At 35.8% G+C, this 21,098-nt stretch overlaps 1 protein-coding gene across 24 annotated transcripts in view; it reads left to right on the forward strand.

Moving 5' to 3' along the window:
• ROBO2 (roundabout guidance receptor 2) overlaps nucleotides 1-21,098 on the forward strand; it is a 1,669,704-nt gene that overhangs the window by 1,506,363 nt on the left and 142,243 nt on the right. For all 24 annotated transcript variants that reach the window (XM_032878035.1, XM_032878033.1, XM_032878031.1 and 21 more), the window contains one exon: nucleotides 863-1,001. In XM_032878035.1, coding sequence (XP_032733926.1) covers nucleotides 863-1,001 — 139 coding nt within the window. The remainder of the gene's footprint in view (nucleotides 1-862; nucleotides 1,002-21,098) is intronic.

Below are 21,098 nucleotides of genomic sequence, written 5' to 3' on the forward strand. Positions count from 1 at the left end.
TACTGAAATGCAGAGTAAGGAGGATAGGTGCAAAGCAACAACAACAAAAATAAAGGGGAGGAGAATGAAAACAGACTACTAGAAAAATAAACATAAGAGTTAGGTAAAGAAAAAATCTGGAACACTAAAAAGATAATTGGAAGTGGTCCCAGAAAACTATATATGATGATAAATAGTTTAAAATAATTAATAATATCAGTGTTTTTGACTTGAGAAAAAGTCAGATTGACAGCTTTTTTATTTAAGAAAAAAAATCAGGGAGAGAGATTTTCATACACTAAGCGAAAACATTCATGGAAATTTGGGGTCCTTGTGAAATGATAGCCTATCTGGGAAAATTTAGATAACACTGATATGTGAGAGCACAACGTTTTTGTTTGTCTTCTCTAACATTCTTTTTTTTTTTTTTAAGTTTTTATTTTAACTCTGATTAACGCTAGCATTCTTGATGGAGAACTAAGATTAGTTTCCTTTTTGATATTTTCCATTGGTTTCAATTCTTAACTTTCCCATTCAGCCACTGTGATAGATTCAAGTGATCATTTTTTATCTCTTTCCTTCTTTCCGTGGAATTCAGTGTTCAGATTTTTTATGACAGGATTTACATGATTTGGCTCAGGAATTCATTGAAAAATCAATTTAATATTTTCCAGAAGACTGTATGGTGTTCCATATAAATCAGAGCTACCTCTGTATTCCAAAATATTTTATTTTATTCAATTACATTGGATTCATAAGGTCGAATCAAGACACATTTGAGATACAGAGTTACGTTTTTTCTATAACGTACTTAAAACATGCACAGCATTCATTTCGTTTTACCATTGTTGCTTTTTTTTTTTTTTCTTCTTTCCTTCCTAAGAACGACCCACATTTCTCAGGAGGCCAATTAACCAGGTGGTGCTGGAGGAAGAAGCTGTAGAATTCCGTTGTCAGGTCCAGGGAGATCCTCAACCAACTGTGAGATGGAAAAAGGATGATGCCGACTTGCCAAGAGGAAGGTAAGAACATCATAGGGGTGGAAAATTGTTAGATGACCGTCAAACAATTAGGAAGAAAAAGACATCCCCATCGTACCACCGAACACTCTTATAGCTGAGTGTATTATTTCCACACATATGGTTTTTACATATGTGAGCCACGTAGCTGCTGTTTAATAATATGCCAAAGTCCTCCAGGATTTTACTGTCACTCCTTCATCGAATTTTCACATAAATGCCCGATCCATCTACTGTCCCCAACTATCAACGATGCTGAAGTGGCCCTTTCCAGGTCTGCCATTCTGCTCCTGGTGAACTCTTGACTACCTAGCCTAATTGCCTCCAATGATGGCTCTGCTATTGTGATATTTCTCCATCTGCTGGACACTGCCTGCCTTCCTTGGTTGTCCAGAGCCTCACTAAGCAAAGGCTGCTGCGTGTAGCTTCTGGAGTGAAGCAGAAGTTTTGTGCAACACGATAGTGGAAAGGTAGTGAATCCTTGACATCACTATCCACACAGGGAATTGGTCACTTAGGGACCGCCTGCCACATTCTCGGTCTCCATCTCTTCATGGAGATCTTTTCCTCCATCTCTTTTCTATGCTTCCTATCACCCAACCCCAAACCCAGCCATTCAACTCTCTAGGGGAAGTCCAAAACTGCTTGTCACCCTCTTATAAAAATATTTAACTTTTTGGTTGTCTAAAATCTTTCTAAGACCTTGCCCTTTATGACCAAACGTTTTCAAGTGTTTTTTCTAATGAGCAAGTCTAGCTTTTTTTTTTTAAGATTTTATTTATTTATTTAATACACACACACACACACACACACACACACAGACCATGAGCAGGGGGAGGGGCAGAAACAGGCTTCCCGCTGAGCAGGGAGTCCTACATGGGCTCTCCACCCCAGGACCCTGGGATTTTTTTTTATTTTATTTTATTTTTTATAAACATATAATATATTTTTATCCCCAGGGGTACAGGTCTGTGAATCGCCAGGTTTACACACATCACAGCACTCACCATAGCACATACCCTCCCCAGTCAGGACCCTGGGATTTAAGATTTGCTTTGTCTTCCCCCTAGTCTTACCTTCTGAAACTATAGCCATCACTCCTACTACAATCATCATCTGCATAAAATTTCACATCCTGTGTTTTTTGTGATTTTTTTCTAAAAAAAAAAAAGAAATTAGGTTTCATTCAACTGTCTGAAATTAAACATGCTTTCACGGACATCAGGCACCTTTTTTCTGCTATGGATACTTAACTGAATGTATTCCTTCATTCAAAAAACCTTGGTTTATTTATCGTTAAGCCTCTGATACTATATTTTCTAAAATTGTATCATCAAAAACACTTGTCTGAAATGGACCAAACATTAGAAAGAATCAGTGAGAGGTTCTTTGCTATAGGAATAAAACAAGTGAAACTTTTAATTTGGTTAGTTTTTCAGATTAAATCATGGGAAAAGTCATCTCTCCTGTTTCCTTTTTCACTTTGCTGTTAGACACCTTGTTTTGAAGGAGTGTTGTTGTGGGAGTTCGTGAATGTGAGATTCCTCAAGTCTTCTCAGTGGAGAAACAGGTTAAAAAGCAAGAAGAGTTTATGGAGTGGAGCTATTAGCGTCTATCCTCTATGTATAGTCAATAATTATCCTCAAGTTTGAGAGCACTTAATGTGTGATTTTAAAATGTTGATATGAATTTGAGAGATGAATTGTATAGTAAAATTTGGCATAGTATAGATGAAGGTTAATTTCGAATTACTGGGAGTAAAAAGCCTTGTCAATTTTTACAAAGATTTTATTTAATTATTTGAGGGACACGGAGAGAGAGAGCAGGAACAGGGGCAGTGGCAGAGAGAGCGGTAGAAGCAGACTCCCTGCTGAGCAGGGAGCCAGATGCTGGCTCCATCCCAGGACCCAGGGATCATAACCTGAGCAGAAGGCAGATGCTTAGCCTACTGAGGCCCCCAGGCGCCCTAGCTTTGTCCATTTTTTAAAAACAAACAATCAACCTTAATTTGGAATATTTTTGGCTTTATAGAAAAATTACAAAGATAGTACAGAGAATTCCCATATACCTGATACTCAGTTTCCCCTCTTGTTAACATCTTACATTATGATGAAACATTTGCCATTCTTAATGAACAAACGCTAATGCATAATGATTAAAGTTTATACATTCTTTTGATTTCACCAGGTTTTCCATTAATGTCTTCCTTCTGCTCCAGGATCCAATCTAGGGTATTTAGTTGGGATATTATAGAATATTGCTTTTCATGTTACTTTTCATGTTTCCTTAGTCTAGTATGACAGGTCCTCAATCTTTCATTGTTTTTATGACCTTGACAGTCTTAAGGGGTACTGGCCAGGTAGCCTACAGAACGTTCCCCAAACTTGAATTTGTTTCGTATTTTCTTACAATTAGATTGGATTTGTGGAGTGTTAGGGAAGAAAGCCACAGAGAATGCCCTTTTGTCACATCATATCAGGGGTTACATGATATCCATAGAACATCCCTCATGATCCTGCCATTTTTAATCATTAAAAAAGATCCAGTACACAAATGTTTCAGACATGGGAAGTTGAACAAGTGCGTTGCATTGTAATGGGTCTATGTCTTTGAATTAAGGTAAAATAAAACTTAATCAAGCCCAGTTTGATTTGTTCCCAGATTTCTTTAGGCATTAGATCATAAGTCTGACACCTCTAGTTGCTACAATATCCTCCGATCTTATGAAATTCATTTGCTTTGGATTGCAAATGAGAAAAACAAAAGAACAGTATATTACATGTTTAGAATGGATGATAGAAAGGACTCTTAAGACAAGGTTGAAATTTTGAGAAATCTTACCTCCATTAACTTTCATTAAAACATTGTCATAGGTTTCTGGCCTCTTTATTTTTCTATTACTGGCATGATATTACGACTGCGCTTTGTGTGACCAGCTAAATATTTTTAAGGTATTAAGCAAATGGAAATGCTGCGTAAGCTTTAAATTTTCCGTTAGAAAGGCTTAAAGTGAGGATCAGTGCAGTATAGAAATTGAGGTCAATATTTTTGTCACGATAGAAGCCATGTCCTCTTTCTTGAATTTTCAATCTTTAAATGGTATTTCAAAGAAGCTTATTCATTCTTAGATTTGTATTCATTAGCATAAGCCTCACTTATGCATAATGAGGGGGAAATAGACCTCTTTACTTGGTGAGGAATAACAGTAATGACTTTTAACCAACCGTAGCCTAAATCAACAACATTGATTCTATTACATTATTTAAGTCTCCGACTAGGGAGATGGCCATTGTTCTTGTGTAGGCAATTGTGTGAAGTGGTGTGGAGGATGACATTTCCTTGGCTTAACATTTAATGCAATTTGAATAAGGTTTGTGTAGTGGTTCATGCTTAACACATTTATAGTAAAGCTTTGTAGGGCAGCTGCATAGCCTGTAATTACTATGTAAGTAATATGTGACTATTTTTCTTTTGGAGACAAGAAAAGCTTTTCAATTCAAGTTTAAATTTATGAGATGCTGTGATAGCTATTTAAACCTTCGACACAGAAGAAGATATCTGTGCCAAACTTTCAGTAACCAGAGATGAATTAAGCGCGTATTTTTTTTATCTTTACTGTGAAAATATTTTTTTTAGTAGTACTCATATAGCTCCTTCTTTGATTTAGCCTTTAAACTCCTGACCTTTCTCATAACTATCTTTAATAAAATTAAAATGTACCCTTGGTGAGTTGTATTAAAGACATTTTTTTGATTAGATGAGTGTTTTGGTGAGGTGGGAAAAGTAGCAATTCCTAAGGCTAGCAATAACCCTAATGCCCAACCAGGGAAAAGTTGTCTATTTGGGTATTTTCCATATAACAAAGAAACAAAATAGGAAGGAGCGTTTACCTTATTACATGCTCCTATCAGAATGTTAATTGTTTGCTGAAACTTCTGAAGATGCTACTGTTTCACAACTGGAAGTTTTAGGGAGAAAAAGAAGACATTGCTTTGATCTGTGATTATGTCAAATATCAGTATCTTTTCCAGAGGGGCTCCATATATGTATGCTCAAATAAGTGAAAATCGACTCATCTATTATGGACGAGAATTTTACATATGGACGAGAATTTTTCATACCAATATGAAAATGAAATAGGTAGAGGGAATAAGATGGGGAGGTAAGGGGAAAGATTTTATTATTTATAATAATTATTTTTTTAAAAACAAGATTTTTTTTTTAAGTATAATTTAAGTGGTAGAATGTACCCTTTTCGGAATCACCTACATTTATTAAGTGCCTACTATATTTAAATGCTCACTGGTATTCTGTTTTAAAAAAGTCATTTTCAGCAAGATAAATATGCTGTTCTTGGTTGTTTATTTTTTGTTAACCAGATTGGGTGATGTGGGAAATTATTTACATACACAATACATTAAAGAAAGTCAGGACTAAAGTAATCCTAGTCTCTTCCTTGGGTACCACATCTTTTTTCTCAGGCAAACCTAGAGCTTTTTGCTAATTAATACTCTTTTGATGACTCGTGCCTTCCTCACATCTTTCCACAAAGTGTTTCATATGATAAAAGTTGCCAGTATTTATAATACTAAGACAATGTTTCATCTTAGGCTATGTTTCATCTTACCATATGGATAGTGCCTATTTGTTATATCAAAATAAAAATACATACATATATATAATATACATCTATATCCTGAAGCTCTATGAAAAATACCATGTATTAATATGAAAGAAACAATATAATCAATTTACAATGAAACAAATAAAAATTAAATTAAAATACATCAACACTACAGTATTCTGTTCAATTGAATAGTAGTGAGGAGAATAAAAATATCCCTTCTCAGAAATTAGTTAATGAGTAGTGCAATGAATCTAATTGCAATTTCTTATCTGGGCCTGTCAGTACAGATTGTATTTCAGTTAATTATTGGCAATCTGTTAAAGAATTGCAAACAGGAGATTTAACGTACTTCATCATTCATATAATTTTGTTGTATCACCGTATAGCTAGCGCCATGATTTTTTCTATTTCATTTTTATTTATTTTCTAAACCAATTCTAAAGTGACACTAACTTTCTTAATAAAGATCTAGAGTACAGAAAGGAATGTTCATAATAGCTTGTCAAAGCAAAAAGGAAATAAAATATGCCATTTACATTCTTATGTATGCCTGCAAATTTTAAATGCGGTTGATGGCTTGCACATAGTGGATATAATTCATGAATATTTCATAAAAATAGAAAAGGGACTTGAGACTAAGAATTGCAAGATATATGGTGCAAAATTCTATCAATTTTCTTGAAGCCACTGACAAATTCCTTTTTCTAAAGTGCAAGTCTATTTTAAGAGAGATTTTTTAGAGTTCTTAGTTCCGTGAAATGTGAGATTCACATAAATACATGAATCCTTAAGAAAAGAAACTGAATAGAATCACTTATAATTCCTTTTTTTTTTTTTTGTAGCATTTTTACACTAAGTGGCTCTTTTCACTTAGCTGTGGAAAATGTTCTTATATTAATTGTTTTGAAGCTCTATTGTTTAGAGCATGTGCTTCTGGGATGGAGAGATGCTGAACAGGTGCTCAGCCTCGCTGCTGGGAGATGGGCCTTCTTCACATATAGTGTGTGCTTCAAGGACATGTGGTAATTTGGGCTCCTGATAAATAACCACGCTGATTAGGTAGGCTGGTCGAGATTGGTCAATTAATTTTTTTTTTAAAAAGAAGGAAAAGAACTGAGAGCCGGAGAAAAGCAATGTATATAACACATGATATGTGACATCTGAAAAGTGGATTGGTTCCTAAGGTTTAGGGAAAAAGAAAAGTATAAACGAATACTCTATGATTTTTCAGCTATCCAGATGCCTTAGCCATTCGATCTAGAGAAAAAATTAGAACTACATGTACAGTTACTGGGAGGCCTTTTAATATAGCTACTAATAGCAGGAAGAATACTGAGGCCATTGCCAGAGATGTTAGACTTTAGGCTTGTTCTGACACTGTTCAATCATTTATCTGTTTAGTTATACTCCCATGTTCTGGAAATGGTGTTTGACATATTTCTCTACCACTAACTAGGAGTGTGACCTTGAAGAAGGTATTTAAACTCTGTGTTTTACATCCTGAAGAAATGGACCAGCAATGCAGTGGGACTAATGACTAACCTACACTTTGATTCATTCATACAGAGTGAATAATTATGCCATCCATTCTAGCTCAAAAGGTTATTAAAATGATATAACTAATTCAAAGCACTGTAAATACTGTACCATGGATACACATAACAAGTGCTTCAGTTTTATAAATTCAGCTGATTGCTGGCATTTATTACTTATATAAAAACTATAAGGGAAATACAGTGAAGGTGAAAAATATTGAGTATACAATTTCTAGGACACTCTTTCTTTGGCCAATTTCTATAGAATCACATAAAATCCTTTTGATTCAATAAATGTCACTCTTGCTTTTAAAATCATATGGATTTATTTATATATTCAGCTAGCCAGTTTTCCTAGCCTGAGAGTTACCTCCAATTTTCTACCTCTGGAAGATTGTGCATGGCCCAGATATTTCATCATTGCCTCAGTTCAAAAAGATATCTTGGTTGGGACTTTCAAATTTCACACATTATACTCTATCATTTGTCAGCTCATAATAGGAAAACCATCACTTTTGTAAGAAGACTATTGAAACAATAAAAGCAAGTACTTTTGAAGAACATGCTATTTGTCACACACTTCTGCATGTTAATTACGTTATTTTCAATAGTGTTCTAGAAAAATACAACTCCTCATTTGAGGGATATGGAGATAGAAGCTTAAATAATTTTCTTCCAAAGTCACACTTAATACATGTTAGGGCCAGGACTTGATTTAGAATATGTCCAGCATAAAATATGTATTTTTAAAAAGATTTTATTTATTTGACACAGGGAGAGAGATCTCAAATAGGCAAAGAGGCAGGCAGAGAGAGAGGGGGAAGCAGGCTCCCTGCTGAGCAGAGACCCTGATGCGGGGCTTGAACCCAGGACCTTGAGATATGACCTGAGCTGAAGGCAGAGGCTTAACCCACTGAGCCATCCAGATGCCCCTAAAATATGTATTTTAAACTAATGGGCTTCATAATTACATGATTATTAATTGTTTATGCACTTGAGCCACTTGCAAATTTTATATTTAGATAAAATCTTAGATAATCATTTAGAAACACTCTATTACGAGTAACTTTATGGGATTAATATAGCATTAATGTTAAGGGTAATTTTTAGACCAATTTCATAAGCCACACATAAATTCTCTTAGTGTTTTGAAAGTTAAATTTGGACCAGGTCAAAGTTACTTTGTTGGAAGTTGAAGATATAGATTTTGTTTACAAACAGGATTAATTAGCAACTTTCAGAGGGATGCCAAAATGGTCGTTTCTCTGTGTTTTCATCAAATAGGTGCTAATAGTTGCTGTTAACACTAAACTCATTGCCGCTTAGGTTGAGGAGTGCATGTTGCCCCATCCTGTGACCACACTGGCCCATCTGTTGAGAATCTCCACTCGGGAACAATGCAGGAACTGGCATCCAATTTGGGTTCTGGCCAGTGGTCAACTAACAAGCTGGGACACACTCGGAATATGAAATGCCTTGAAGTCAAAGATGTCCGTTAACTGGCAGCTCTTGTGTTGCCAAGACCAGGTGCCAGTCTGCAGAGCAAAAGGGTCCGCCTGAGTGCCACCTGTCATTGGCACGTGGGTGTTGTCCAGCACAGGAGCTGCAGCAGGTTTGTTCCATCCATCATAGTGAAGCATGTTTGAGAATTCACTAGATGGGCGTCAGGGCTCCAGCAGTGTTTTCCCGTAGCCCGAATTATAGGACAAGTCAAAGACTTACCAAGACATAGTCACTGTATCAAGCCACCGGTGGGTATATTGGATATTCACTGTTGGAGACACACTTTCTAGTCCCTAGAGTCTTACCTTAACTGTAAACAAAATATAAAAAGGAGAAAGTTCTTTAACTGACCATGTTAACACAAATCCTTCCCTTCACATGACAGTTTGTGGTTAGAATCCCTTCGATGATTTCGAATCCCTCGGGGGGTTTTCTTAAGATACACTTCTGATAGACTTTTGCTATGGTTGTACTTCTTCATCAGTTGTCATTGCAATGGGGGCCTACAAGGTGAAGTTGAATTTAGGAGATTAGCAATCTTATCCCAGCTCTGCCGAAATGCATCATGCTGTTTTAAGTAATTTACATAATATCTTGAGTATCAGAGTCCATATCTGCAAAATGTGTAAGTTGGATAGGATGGCTTCTGTGCCTTTAAATTCTGAAGTGGTTTGATTCTGTTGAATGGCAATAACTCAGAACATTTTAACAAGTATGATAACACATTTTTATAGGAGGAAAAAAACCCAGAAATTTAAAATGGATGGGCCTAAAGAGGAAAATAAAAGTATCCATCTGCCCATATATCACTGACAACTACTTTTTATATTTTGCACATATCCTGTCAGATTTATATATAGATATAGATATAGATAGATAGATAGGCATATTATATATATATAAATATTCATATATGTTTTATAAATATTTATATATTATACATATATTTTTATATGTAAATATATATATAGACATATTTTTTCATTCAAAATTGCCTTTGATCCTAAGTGCTTATTTAGGTTTTTGTAGGAAAATTCTAGTATTGATTCGAAAGACTTGTTTTTTATTGCATTTTCCTTTTCTATAAATATAATAGGAATACACTATACTTACATTGTGCTTACTCTATACAAGACCTATGCTAGGCATTTTACATTAATATATTTATTCTTACAGCAGCCTTATGATATAAATGCTATTGTTGGGGCGCCTGGGTGGCTCAGTCAGTTAAGCGCCTCACTTCAGCTCAGGTCATGATCACCGGGTCCTGGGACTGAGCCCCACATTGGGCTCTCTGCTCAGCGGGGGAGCCCGCTTCTCCTCATTCTCTGCCTGCTGCTCTGCCTACTCGTGGTCTCTCTCCATCTCTCTAGTAAATAAATAAAATCTTTTTTAGAAAATGCTATTGTTATTCCCATATTACAAGTTGAAAAATGGGACACAAAGAGGATAACATGACAAAGTCAGTCATCTAGAAGGGATCTAGGATGTCTGGCTCCGAAGCCCACACTCTTGACCACTAACTAGAGGTGCTGGGTGGAAACAATCTTTTTCCATTCTTCATTTAGGATTAAATATTAGGAAAAGGCAGCTTAAGAAATGCTTGCCTATCAGGTGGTCACAAAATATATCGGTGTAATGAAATACATCTAAGGGATTTTATAACCTTTATCATAATGGCACCTATCAGTAATATCTATCATATCAAATAAGTATGCATGATTTTAAAAATTATCCTTACTTCCCACTGCCCACTGAAACAAAGTTTAAAATAATTCTGTCTTTATTATCACAGAATATTTTAGCTCAATATATTCCTGTGTTCCTCTTTTGATTTTCTTTATTTATTTTAGTGAAAGAGAGAGAGAGTGTGTGTGTGTGAGTGCAAGCACAAACAAGGGAAGGGACAGAAGGGGAGGGAGAGGGACAAGCAGACCCCACACTGAGTGGGAAGCCCAGTGTGGGGCAAGACGCTGACACCCTGAGACCCCAACACCACAGCCGCCAGACCACGACTGATCAGAAACTGAGAGTCAGACGCCCAACCAATGGAGCACCCAGGCACCTCTATTCTTGTGCTCTTCTCAACACTGTATCTGAAAATAAAAATGAAGTCCCTGAGAACACAAAAGAAGCTAAAGAATTACTTGCTGTGAGAATTAAACCATTTAACTATATAAATCTAGAACTATGGACTTTCCTAGAGCATGTAGTTTAATTCATCTTTTCATCTGCACTGCCTAATGGTACTCAGACAGTGGTTGAATTTACTAAAAGAGCATTATTCTATAGTTTCCTGATAGTATTTGATTGCCAGCCATTCTATGGACAGTTGTGAATTAGTTGACAGGACTGAGATCTAGACTTTATATCTCCTAAAGTGTGGGGCAATTATCATCACCATTATTGTTGTCATAATTATTATTATTTCTTATAATGGTCCTTTGGGAAAAGTTGCTGCTCAATCCAGTTATTCAAGACAACTGGTATGAATTGAAAGGGAAAGGGAAAAAACCCACAAAGAATAACTTGAGACCTAGTATTAAAAAAACATGATGAATGAGAGTTATATTTTTGTTAGTGTGTAAAGGAGATACAGTTGTCAAGGATAAGAGACAAAACTCAACTATTTTCAAAGCTGTGTAAGAATAGACCCAACTCCACAGAGTAGAATCAATTATTGGAGAAATTTAGTTTGTGCATAGTATCAACTCATTGGAGTTTCATTCTCAAAGGTCATCTTTGGTAGTGGAGGGGGGTGGGTGCTGTTATTGAGACACAGTGAATCTTTGTCAAGAAATTAAATTACTAGAAGTCTCTTCTGGGAAGGTGATTCATGATATAAATCTATGGGGTAGACCTGTGACAAGATCTCAGTGCAGAAATTTTGCCATTCTTACAATGATTGTGACTGTCACAATTATAAAAGTTACTATAATCTCTTTCAACTAATCTCATCAAATATATAGGTGTTTGGAGCCTTTATAAAAGATACTTAAAGTATTTTGCATCACTGCAATCCATATTAAAATGGCACTTGTTACAAAAAATATATAATATATATTATACATATATGTAAGATAAGTATTTCATCCATTAATCCACATTTTCTAAGAGTTTTGTTCAACATTTTACCACAAATAATAGAACCTTTATTTGACAAATTCTATAGAGAGAGATAAAGAAAATATTTTATCCTTACTATGAGCACAATTTATAGCAAAATGTCAATTCTGTCAAAGGAATAATAAAAAATCTCTAATGTACACCAATAAAATATTAGATTTCAAAAATTCAAAATAATTATATATATGCATTGAACATTTTTAGTGTTCTTAGTGCAACAGATTAAAAAAAGATGAGTTAGTTCTAAAGGATTTTAGTAGAGGGTATAAGATATGGACAGCATTAACTATTAAATAAGGCAAACTATGTAAAAAGTATAATACACAAGACTCTTTAGGGTTTCAGAAAAGCAAAGCTGCTTTAGTCCCACGTGACATTAGAGATGGGTCAGAAAAGGCAAACAGAATTCTCCCAAGTGGAGCTGCAAAGAATATTCTAGCACAATGGACTATTCCAAGCACTATGGAAGCAGGATGAAAAACCTTTGGTGGTGGAAAGTATAAGCCAACAATTAGTGGTTCATTTTGCCTGAAGTGGAGTGGAGTGGCACTTAAGGCCAACAAGGTTAGTTGAGGCCTTATTATGAAAGCCTCTAATTCCAAATAAAACGTTTATACTGAACACACTGTGAAACGGGGATTCACTGAAGCACATTTAATAGAAATGTATCTTTGTCTCTATGTTTAAAAAACCGATTCCCACATTTTATGTAGGAGAGTTTGGAGTAGAGAATGCTTGGAGTTTGGAGTAGAGAATACCTGGGGGGGGGAGTTGTTTAAAAGGTAGTTAGGGGACTCTACTGGATTATTTCCTATAAACATACAGATATGGATATTAATGCAACTGGAAATTCAAAGAAAAGCTTTTTTTTTTTTTTTTAAGAGTTGGATTATACATCAGGATTCATGGGAAAAGAGGAGATAAAGCTAATACTAAGGTTTATAACTTGAATGACAGATGTTGTCTTTAATAAATATGGAAGTCAAAAGATTTGTTTAACCCAACTATTTGCAATCACGTAAGAATATCTTTTGTCACTGAAATCAGGCTGGAATTGTTTGCAAGATCCAGCAGTACTTTTTCTCTGAGTTAGGGAGAAAAAATTGCCAGATCCAATATATGTTATCTATGGAAAATTGTTCCTAATGTCACAGTTGTTAAAATAGGAAAAATGAATGTCTTAAAATTGATTTAGGGAGTACTAGCTATTTTTTCAAATGCTTTACATGCAGAGAAATCATTTAATCCTCAGTTTCCTCATGAAACGTGCTTCGTATCATTCCTATGTTACCATAGGAAGATCTGAGGGGTAAATTCAAGTGGTAGAGAGAGATTTGAACCCATCCAGGCACTCTAGCACACAAGTCTGCTCTCTAAACTGCTATGCTTAAATAATCTATTTTTTTTAAGATTTTATTTTTAAGTAATATTTTTAAGTACACCCAACATAGGGCCCAAACTCACAACTTTAAGATCAAGTGTTGCATATCCCACTGACTGAACCAGCCAGGTGCCCCTAAAATAATTCATCATTAAAGAAAATATATTATATTACATTACATTACATTACATTACATTACATTATTCATTTATTTTAAGTAGGTTCCATGTTTAGCATGGAGCCCAATGTGGGGCTTGAACTCAAAACCCTGAGATCAAGACCTGAGCTGAGATCATCAGAGGCTTAACTGATCAGGCCACCCAGGGGCACCAAAGGAAATTATATTAAAGTCATAACAAACAGTATATATTTTTTAACGATTTTATTTATTTATTTGAGAGCGAGAGAGAGCATAAAGTAGAGGGAGAAGGAAAGTCCTCACTGAGTGGAAAGCCCAGATCATGACCTCCACTGAAGGGAGATGCTTAACCAACTGAGACACCCAGGCAGAAACACTGTATATTTTTCAGGGCCCACTAGTCTTATGCTAGGTGCTCGCACAGTTATAATTAATCTTCCCAACAACCTTGAAGTATGAATCCCCTTTTCAACAGCGCAGGAAACTGAAGCTTTGGGACAGTGAGCATCCTTGTGCTCAAGGTCACAGCACCTATGAGTAGCAAAGCAGGATCCAAACCCCAGGTCTCTCTGCATGAAATCTTGTGCTCATTTCTCATTCTGGACCTGAAATACCCTTCCATGTTTTACTAAACAGTATCTATACTGTTTAGTAAATATATATATACACACACACACACACACACACACACACACACACATATATATATATATATACATATATATCTGTGTAACTAAGAGAAAACAGTGTTAATCGCTGTTATTGTAATGGGAATATTGGGAGACATTTTTGATTGCCAATTTTTTGCCAAAAATTGCCATTTTTGAGACATTTGGAGGATTCAGTGCTACCATTACCTAATGGGGAGAGGCTAAGAATGCTACTACACAGAAGACTATGCATAGGGCCATTCCCACAGTAAAAGATAACATGGCCCAGAATGTCAACAGGACTGAGGTCGAGAAACCCTGATCTAGTAGAAAAGATGACATAGGCATTGCTTACCTGAATGCTATTTTATATGATTTTTATTTTTTGTTTTATAATGTTAGGGCAAAAATAATAGAATATAGTTCAAAGAAAGATGTCAAAGTCTTTCCTTATTGCCTTAACTATGAAGATTACACCAGTGAGACAGACAGATAATACCATGGCTGGATTTGACAGAAATACATCATCATCGAATACAAGAAGGTACTTTGGTTCACAAATGACTTGAGATGAATGTATATTTTTGCATATTTTTAGAATATATGAGGCATGAGATGTTTCTTTATATTTCTTCCTCATTAAATAGTTGCTGAATTGATAAAACTCGATAAGAGTAGCTTAATTAGAGAAGTGTCTGAACCTTCTGTTTTCAAATATATCCAGCAACCTACATGTTATGTGATAACACTTAATGATGACATGTGCCCCCATGCAGCTGTGTTGAATTCCTAAATTATTCCAGAAGCATATTTCACAAGAAGATTTCTGTGGGCAAAAGAGGAGAGCGAGAGAGCCTTGTGACTCTTCCATAGCATAGTCCAAAGTGAACTTCCTTCTGATAATGCAGAGCACCCTTTGCCCTCCCTCAGCTAGTCTCACTTCGAACACCCATGGAATCTTCTGGAAGTTTATCCCATGAGGACCACAAAGCCACTAAGTAGATGGCACATTCAAAGATCCATTTCACTCTGAATTTACAATCCCTATTGCACAGAGTTCTTTCTCGACTCAGAAGAGAGCAAAAGCGGAACTGACTGTCAAAAATACATGCTCTGAGCTGTGGATTTTGTGGATTGCTGTGGGTTTAATCCCTGAAGTCTTTTACTAACTGAACTTAAAATTGAGATTAATTTCTAACAAAACACACAACTATGAGATAGATTCACTTTTCCAAACCTGATGTTATAGTTCCTAGTCCTCTTGTAAAACCAAATTGTCTTAAATGAATTTAAGCCAATAATGAATTCTAAATTGAAGGATAATTTAACCTGCCTCCACCACTTTATTTGTTCCAACATGCTTTCCTTAATTGTGATTTGTTGGCGTTTTTTACCATAAATTTTCATGTTCTAATTAAACAAACTTATGGAAATAATACTACTAAAGTGTTAAAAGTACTTAAAGTAATGCATTTAAGGAATAGCAGATGTTATTTTATTTGAATAAATCACAAGGATGGTTGCATATTAAGGATAGCAAAGAATTAGATATTCCTTTCTGCTGTTATGAACCAAATGAAAATCCTAGTATCTCTAGAATGGTTTGAATTTAATCTTATATGAATGTGGTAGAAAGTAGTACATGATGTACACACACACATACACACACACACACACACACACACACACACGGTTAATCTCTAAACTTTCAAGGAATTTAAATTTAGTGAAAATCATTATAAATATGAGGTGATATTAAACGTTCTCTGCAGTCTTGAAAACAATAATGTAATCATCAGTGATAGGTCAGCGCCCTCTCTGCAGATAATACCAAAAACAAAAAGAAAAAATAAACAGAACAAAACAAAAAAACAGCCTAATTAAAAAGAAAATCTATATGCCAGGCAAATAGTGATATCATGTCAATGATAAAAAAAAATAGTTCTAATTTTAAGATTGTAAAGGTAAATCCTTTAATGTTAATGTTTGATGAATGAAAGATTATCTGTGATAAAATAAACTTTTATCTGTACTTTTATCATGTAATTTTGACATAAAAGTTAATTTTTATCTTAAACTTTTGGGACCTCACTCTTTTCTTACTGCTGTATATTGAACTTGAGTATCTTTATCTGGGCAACAGATGAAATCATAGAACAAGGATAGGTGTGAGCAAAGGTATCCTCTGTAACTTAGTATCTCCTTTAAACTATGGATTGCTCTGGGGCCCTGTGCACTGTATTGTTAATTGTAGTATTAGCCAATGATTCAGAAAAAATGAACACAGAAAATGTTTCAAAATAAAAATTATGAGTAAAAGACAAAATTTAACTAACTTCAGTCAAAGTTCAGGGGACTGAAAATAAGGTGATTTTTTTAAAAGATTTTATTTATTTATTTGAAGGGTGGGATGGGGAGGGCACAGAGTGTGAGTGAGAAGGAGAAGCAGACTCCCTGCTGACCAGAAAGCTTGATGCAGGGCTGGATCCCAGGACCCTGAGATCATGATCTGAGCAGAAGGCACATGCTTACCCCGCTGAGCCATCCAGGCGCTCCTAAAATGTCTTAGTGCTCAAAATGGGCACTGTGTTGTTCACAGCCTCTCTATTCTACGAACTTGACATTTTGTTATCAGCGATGTTTGGTCCTGGTGAAAGATACCCTTTTCCTGTGTATGTAAACCCTTAATTTATTCCTTCACGAACAAATTGATCTTGACTACCTATTAGATTCAATTCACTGTACCGTGCTCTGAGGATACAACTGTGAACAAAGACATGACCATGCTTTTATGGAGCTTCAACTCTGAAACTGTGGAGCGATATCAAACACATTAATTTTGTGTCAGCATAAACAGAAGTAGTTAGGCTCTAGGGAGACAGAATGGGAGAATGGGGAGGTATGGAGAAAAATCCAGATGTGAAGACACAGCACGTGCAGAGATGCAGGAACAGCAAAGAGCCTGAGAATTCTGAGTACAGTTGGGGGCTTGACTCTAAGGAAGCCAATGGTGCAAGATGGGAATGGAGAGGTGAGCAGAGAGCAGGTCGGGAAGGAACATTTGGGGCAGGTTCAGAGGTTGGGACTGTTCTTTGAGATGCAGTTGAGGGTAAATTGAAGCATTTATAAGTCTACTCTTGGTAAGTAAAGAAAAGTAGACTATTGTATTGATACATAATAACACAAGAAAAGTGAGGATGTTGGCAAACAACTTATGGAACACAGAATCTAGGTAGGATAGAGGAGGCAGTGATGATGGAAAGAGTTGATAGAAATGCAGAAAAGGTTCAGTTTATAAACTGATTAATACAGCAGGAAATGTCTGAGGTTATGGCAGCATCTGACATTTCAACATCAAATTCTAAAAGTGAGCTATTCCCATTGAGAACAAGGTTCAGGATCTGCTATGAGACAATGGCCAAAAGAAGAGGAAGACATTTTCACTGGAGGAAGAGATATAAGTGAAGTGAGGGGCAGCCTCGGACAATCTCAGGTGACATTTATTGAGCATTTACTATCTACCAAGTTCAAGTCTCAAAACTCTAAATATTTTAACTCATTTAATTCTTAAATCAGTCCTATGAAGTAAGTCCTATTACCATATTTTCTAAAGAGGAGGAAATTCTAAGGGTTCCATGTGCAAACAGGATGACATGATTCCCTTTCAATAGGATAGGATTTGGGTTTGGTTTGGTTTATTTTCATAGGAGAGGATAAGCCACCCATTTTAAAGAATATTTATTGTGTAACTAGTTCATGTTAGGCACTGAGTAATGGAATGGCACAGAGGATACTTCCCACATCCCTTTCTCCTCCACCCTTTCACCAACTTTCGGGAAACAGCCAGATTTCCACTGAGATGTGAAGCGAAGTTAAAAATCTGCGAGAGAGGATAAAGAGGTTTTTACAAATCAGTGAACTGGTATGTCAGAAGCCACAGTTAAAAATATTGTGGAGGTGGTTACCAAAAAAAAGAATTGTGAGAGGTTGTATCAGAGGAGACAAAGCTCGCTGCGCTGCAGAGGTGAAACATGAGAGAATGAGATAACAAGAGAAGACGGAAACGGAGTGGTGACTAAGGACAACAGCTATGAACTTTACAGTTGCTCACAAATTTACCAAGAGAATTAATCCCTGGAGGCCCCATTGTCTGTCACAGGAGAAGAAGGGGGGACAGCAGCACTCAAAACACAGCAGCAGCCTGCCGTGATTAAAACTTACAGGCACTCCGAGTTTGGGGTAAGCAGGATGCTTTGGCCTTTCTGGAAGGGCTCAGCTGCAGTTTGGTTTAATTGCTCAAGCTCCAGAGAGAGGCTCTGGTTTTAAGGTGGTGGCAGTGTCCGGGATCCCAGGCAGTGTTCTTTAGGGCCTGGTTATCCAGGGAAGAGATATCTGCACTTCATCGAATCAGTTACAGTATTTTTTATCCTAGCGGGTATTTTTGAACATTTTTTGTGTTCGCATTCCTTTAGCTTTTTAGTTGGAAAATGCCCTGTTCTCTCAGCTGTGCTAAAGGGAGACGGGGTAGAAGGGTTTTCCGTCTATGGTCAGACTGACAATGAGGAAGCCACCTATGCCTGGCATGGAGGTAATAAGGAGAGCATTTAGGGAAAGCCAAGAGAATCTAAAATATTGTTTTGTTATTTAGGGCAGGGTCAAATGCCATCATATTTTAAGTTTCATTTGGCTTTCAGTAGATGCTTCCAGAACAGCAAGTTCTCTTCAGAGACTGCCTTGTAGCTCATTATTTCCCTACAAGTCTGATATTCCAAGGTTTTTGTTTTCTTTTCTTTTCCAATGAATATTACATTAATTTTCATTTATTAAGAAGATATCTGTCCTTCATACTGGTCTTAGGTACCCTGCCCAGAAATGCTTATGATCTGAATCCTGAAAAAATAGGTAGACAATTCCTCCTTCAATGTAAAACTTAACTTTTATAACTGCAGTACATGTATTATGTACTATATATTATATATCATAATTGGTATTATGTATTATAATTAGTATATCAGTAGTAGCATAATTGTAGATAAAAAGAAAGATGTGACCTGGGTTGCCTCTAAAGTATAGAAAACTTGACTCAGTATCCCTTTGCCCAAAAAATAATGGCCTATTGTGCTCATTCTTTGGGTCCCAGATATCAACCTGTAAAGAACTTGACTTTAGAATATATTTAAGTGTTACAGAGTATGAAAATATCACCTGGGATGTGGGTTGCCAAGAGGCGCTTCCATGAGTTTTAATAATAGTTTCAAGTGTTGTCTGTGGAGGAATTTTGTTTGAAGAATTGTGAGCAAGAAGATTGTGTTAGGAAAATTGACCAACTTTTATCTACTTCCCGCTTTTAAGAGTGAAAAAAAAAAAAAAGATTTAAATTTCTCAGAGAAAGCTGATGTTTTATATAGGAGTGCCTCTATTCAAAGTTGGGAGTTGTCAGCATGAATTTTTTTTGAGCAACTGAAAATCACTGCTGAGTTCTAAATGGCTGTTATCTCCACGTCCACTGTCATCCATGTGCAGCTTTTGGGTGGTTGATGGGTATGTCTTTACTTATCTATGAATGACTCCATAAAATTAATGATTAATTTTTATCCTGAAAATCCTTCTGTTGAAAGCAGGCAATAGACTTTGTGACATTTTCATATAAAATCTCCATAGTTAAATTTTCATGGAACTACGGAACCATGGAATGCTCATGATTGTAGACATGTCTTTGTTTTCTGTAAGAGTTTAAAAGGTGTAGGGTGATCTTCAACTGACTGCAAGTATTTTGAAAATATAAAAGCTAACTTTTTAAACTCTCCCTAAAACAAAAGGCATATTTACTTACATAGACATTAAATATTTCCTGGTTCAATTCATCGTTTTTACTATTGGCCAACATAATGATTCATAAAGCAGATACATAATAAAATTTTAAGTGCTAATTCAAAACATTTGTTGTAGAATTGGAGCCAGACATCTTGCAGCAAGAAGTAGTAGGTGATTTCAAAAAGGAAAGATATTGAGAAAATAAATTTCCTTCCATGAAAAACAAAGGAGCTTTTGAAATGAGAACAGCCATTCAAGAATTTTTATTAGTGCAGAATCCTCACATAATTCAAGAAAGGTGATGAGATACGTGGGTTTGAACCAAACATGGTAAAGTCACACTTCCTAACAGAAGTTGTGTTGTATTTTCTTTTGTTCTTTTATTGTCCCCAATTCTAGTCACTGTGGAAGGCTTGGACGGAGAGGTCCCTAAATTATCTGAATAATATTCACAAAAGCCAGAAAATAAAGGAAAGGTTCTACCCTAGAAGCTCACAATGCATTAGGGATTGCAGAGTATGAGAAATGTATGAAATGTGATTTTGTTCTAAAATTTTGCCAGTTTTCAAAAATCTTATTTGGTATTTTCAAAGTAAATTTAGATATATAGGAAATCTCCCCACTACCTATGAAATTTTTGTCTGGAGAAAGAAATAAAATTGATTCTTTAAATTTAGAAGTGATATGAGAAGATAGTACTCTGTTCCTTAAATATGAATAGTATTTTCTCTTTGGAAACACTTTTAAGATTCATCATCAAATACGAGATCTCACAACAAGGGAATCTTGCACATAAACTGTTATTGTCAGTATTAAAATAAATTTATTTTGTTTTGTGGATTATTTAGCTGAACAGATGGTTATGGTTTTGACACAATTCAGTTTCCTTTTCTTTCTTTCTTCCTTCCTTCCTTCCTTCCTTCCTTCCTCTTTCTTTCTTTCTTCCTTCCTTCCTTTCTTTCTTTCTTTCTTTCTTTCTTTCTTTCTTTCTTTCTTCCTCTTTCTTTCTTTTTTTATTTGGGAAAAAATAGAATACAAAACCCAGAGCTTCTTTTCCCACTTTGTCACAGCTGGTTACCAATCAATCTCAATTCACGGTACAGTGATGATAGCACATGTTGTCCGGGGGCCAAATCTGATTGGGTTGCATTTTTCAGCAGTGTTCCATATCGGGGGAAAAAAGGTATCTTTATGGTGGGGATTGTCAGCACATGATTGTACAACTGTCATTAATCAAACCTGGCAACAATGACTGCATTTATATCAGTCTGAGACTGACAGATTTTACAATCAAAATCACCCAATTTCTATGAGGATTTCCTCAC

The sequence above is a fragment of the Lontra canadensis genome, unplaced genomic scaffold, assembly GCF_010015895.1.
Source record: "Lontra canadensis isolate GAN:19392208 unplaced genomic scaffold, GSC_riverotter_1.0 scaffold62, whole genome shotgun sequence".
Lineage (NCBI taxonomy): Eukaryota > Metazoa > Chordata > Mammalia > Carnivora > Mustelidae > Lontra > Lontra canadensis.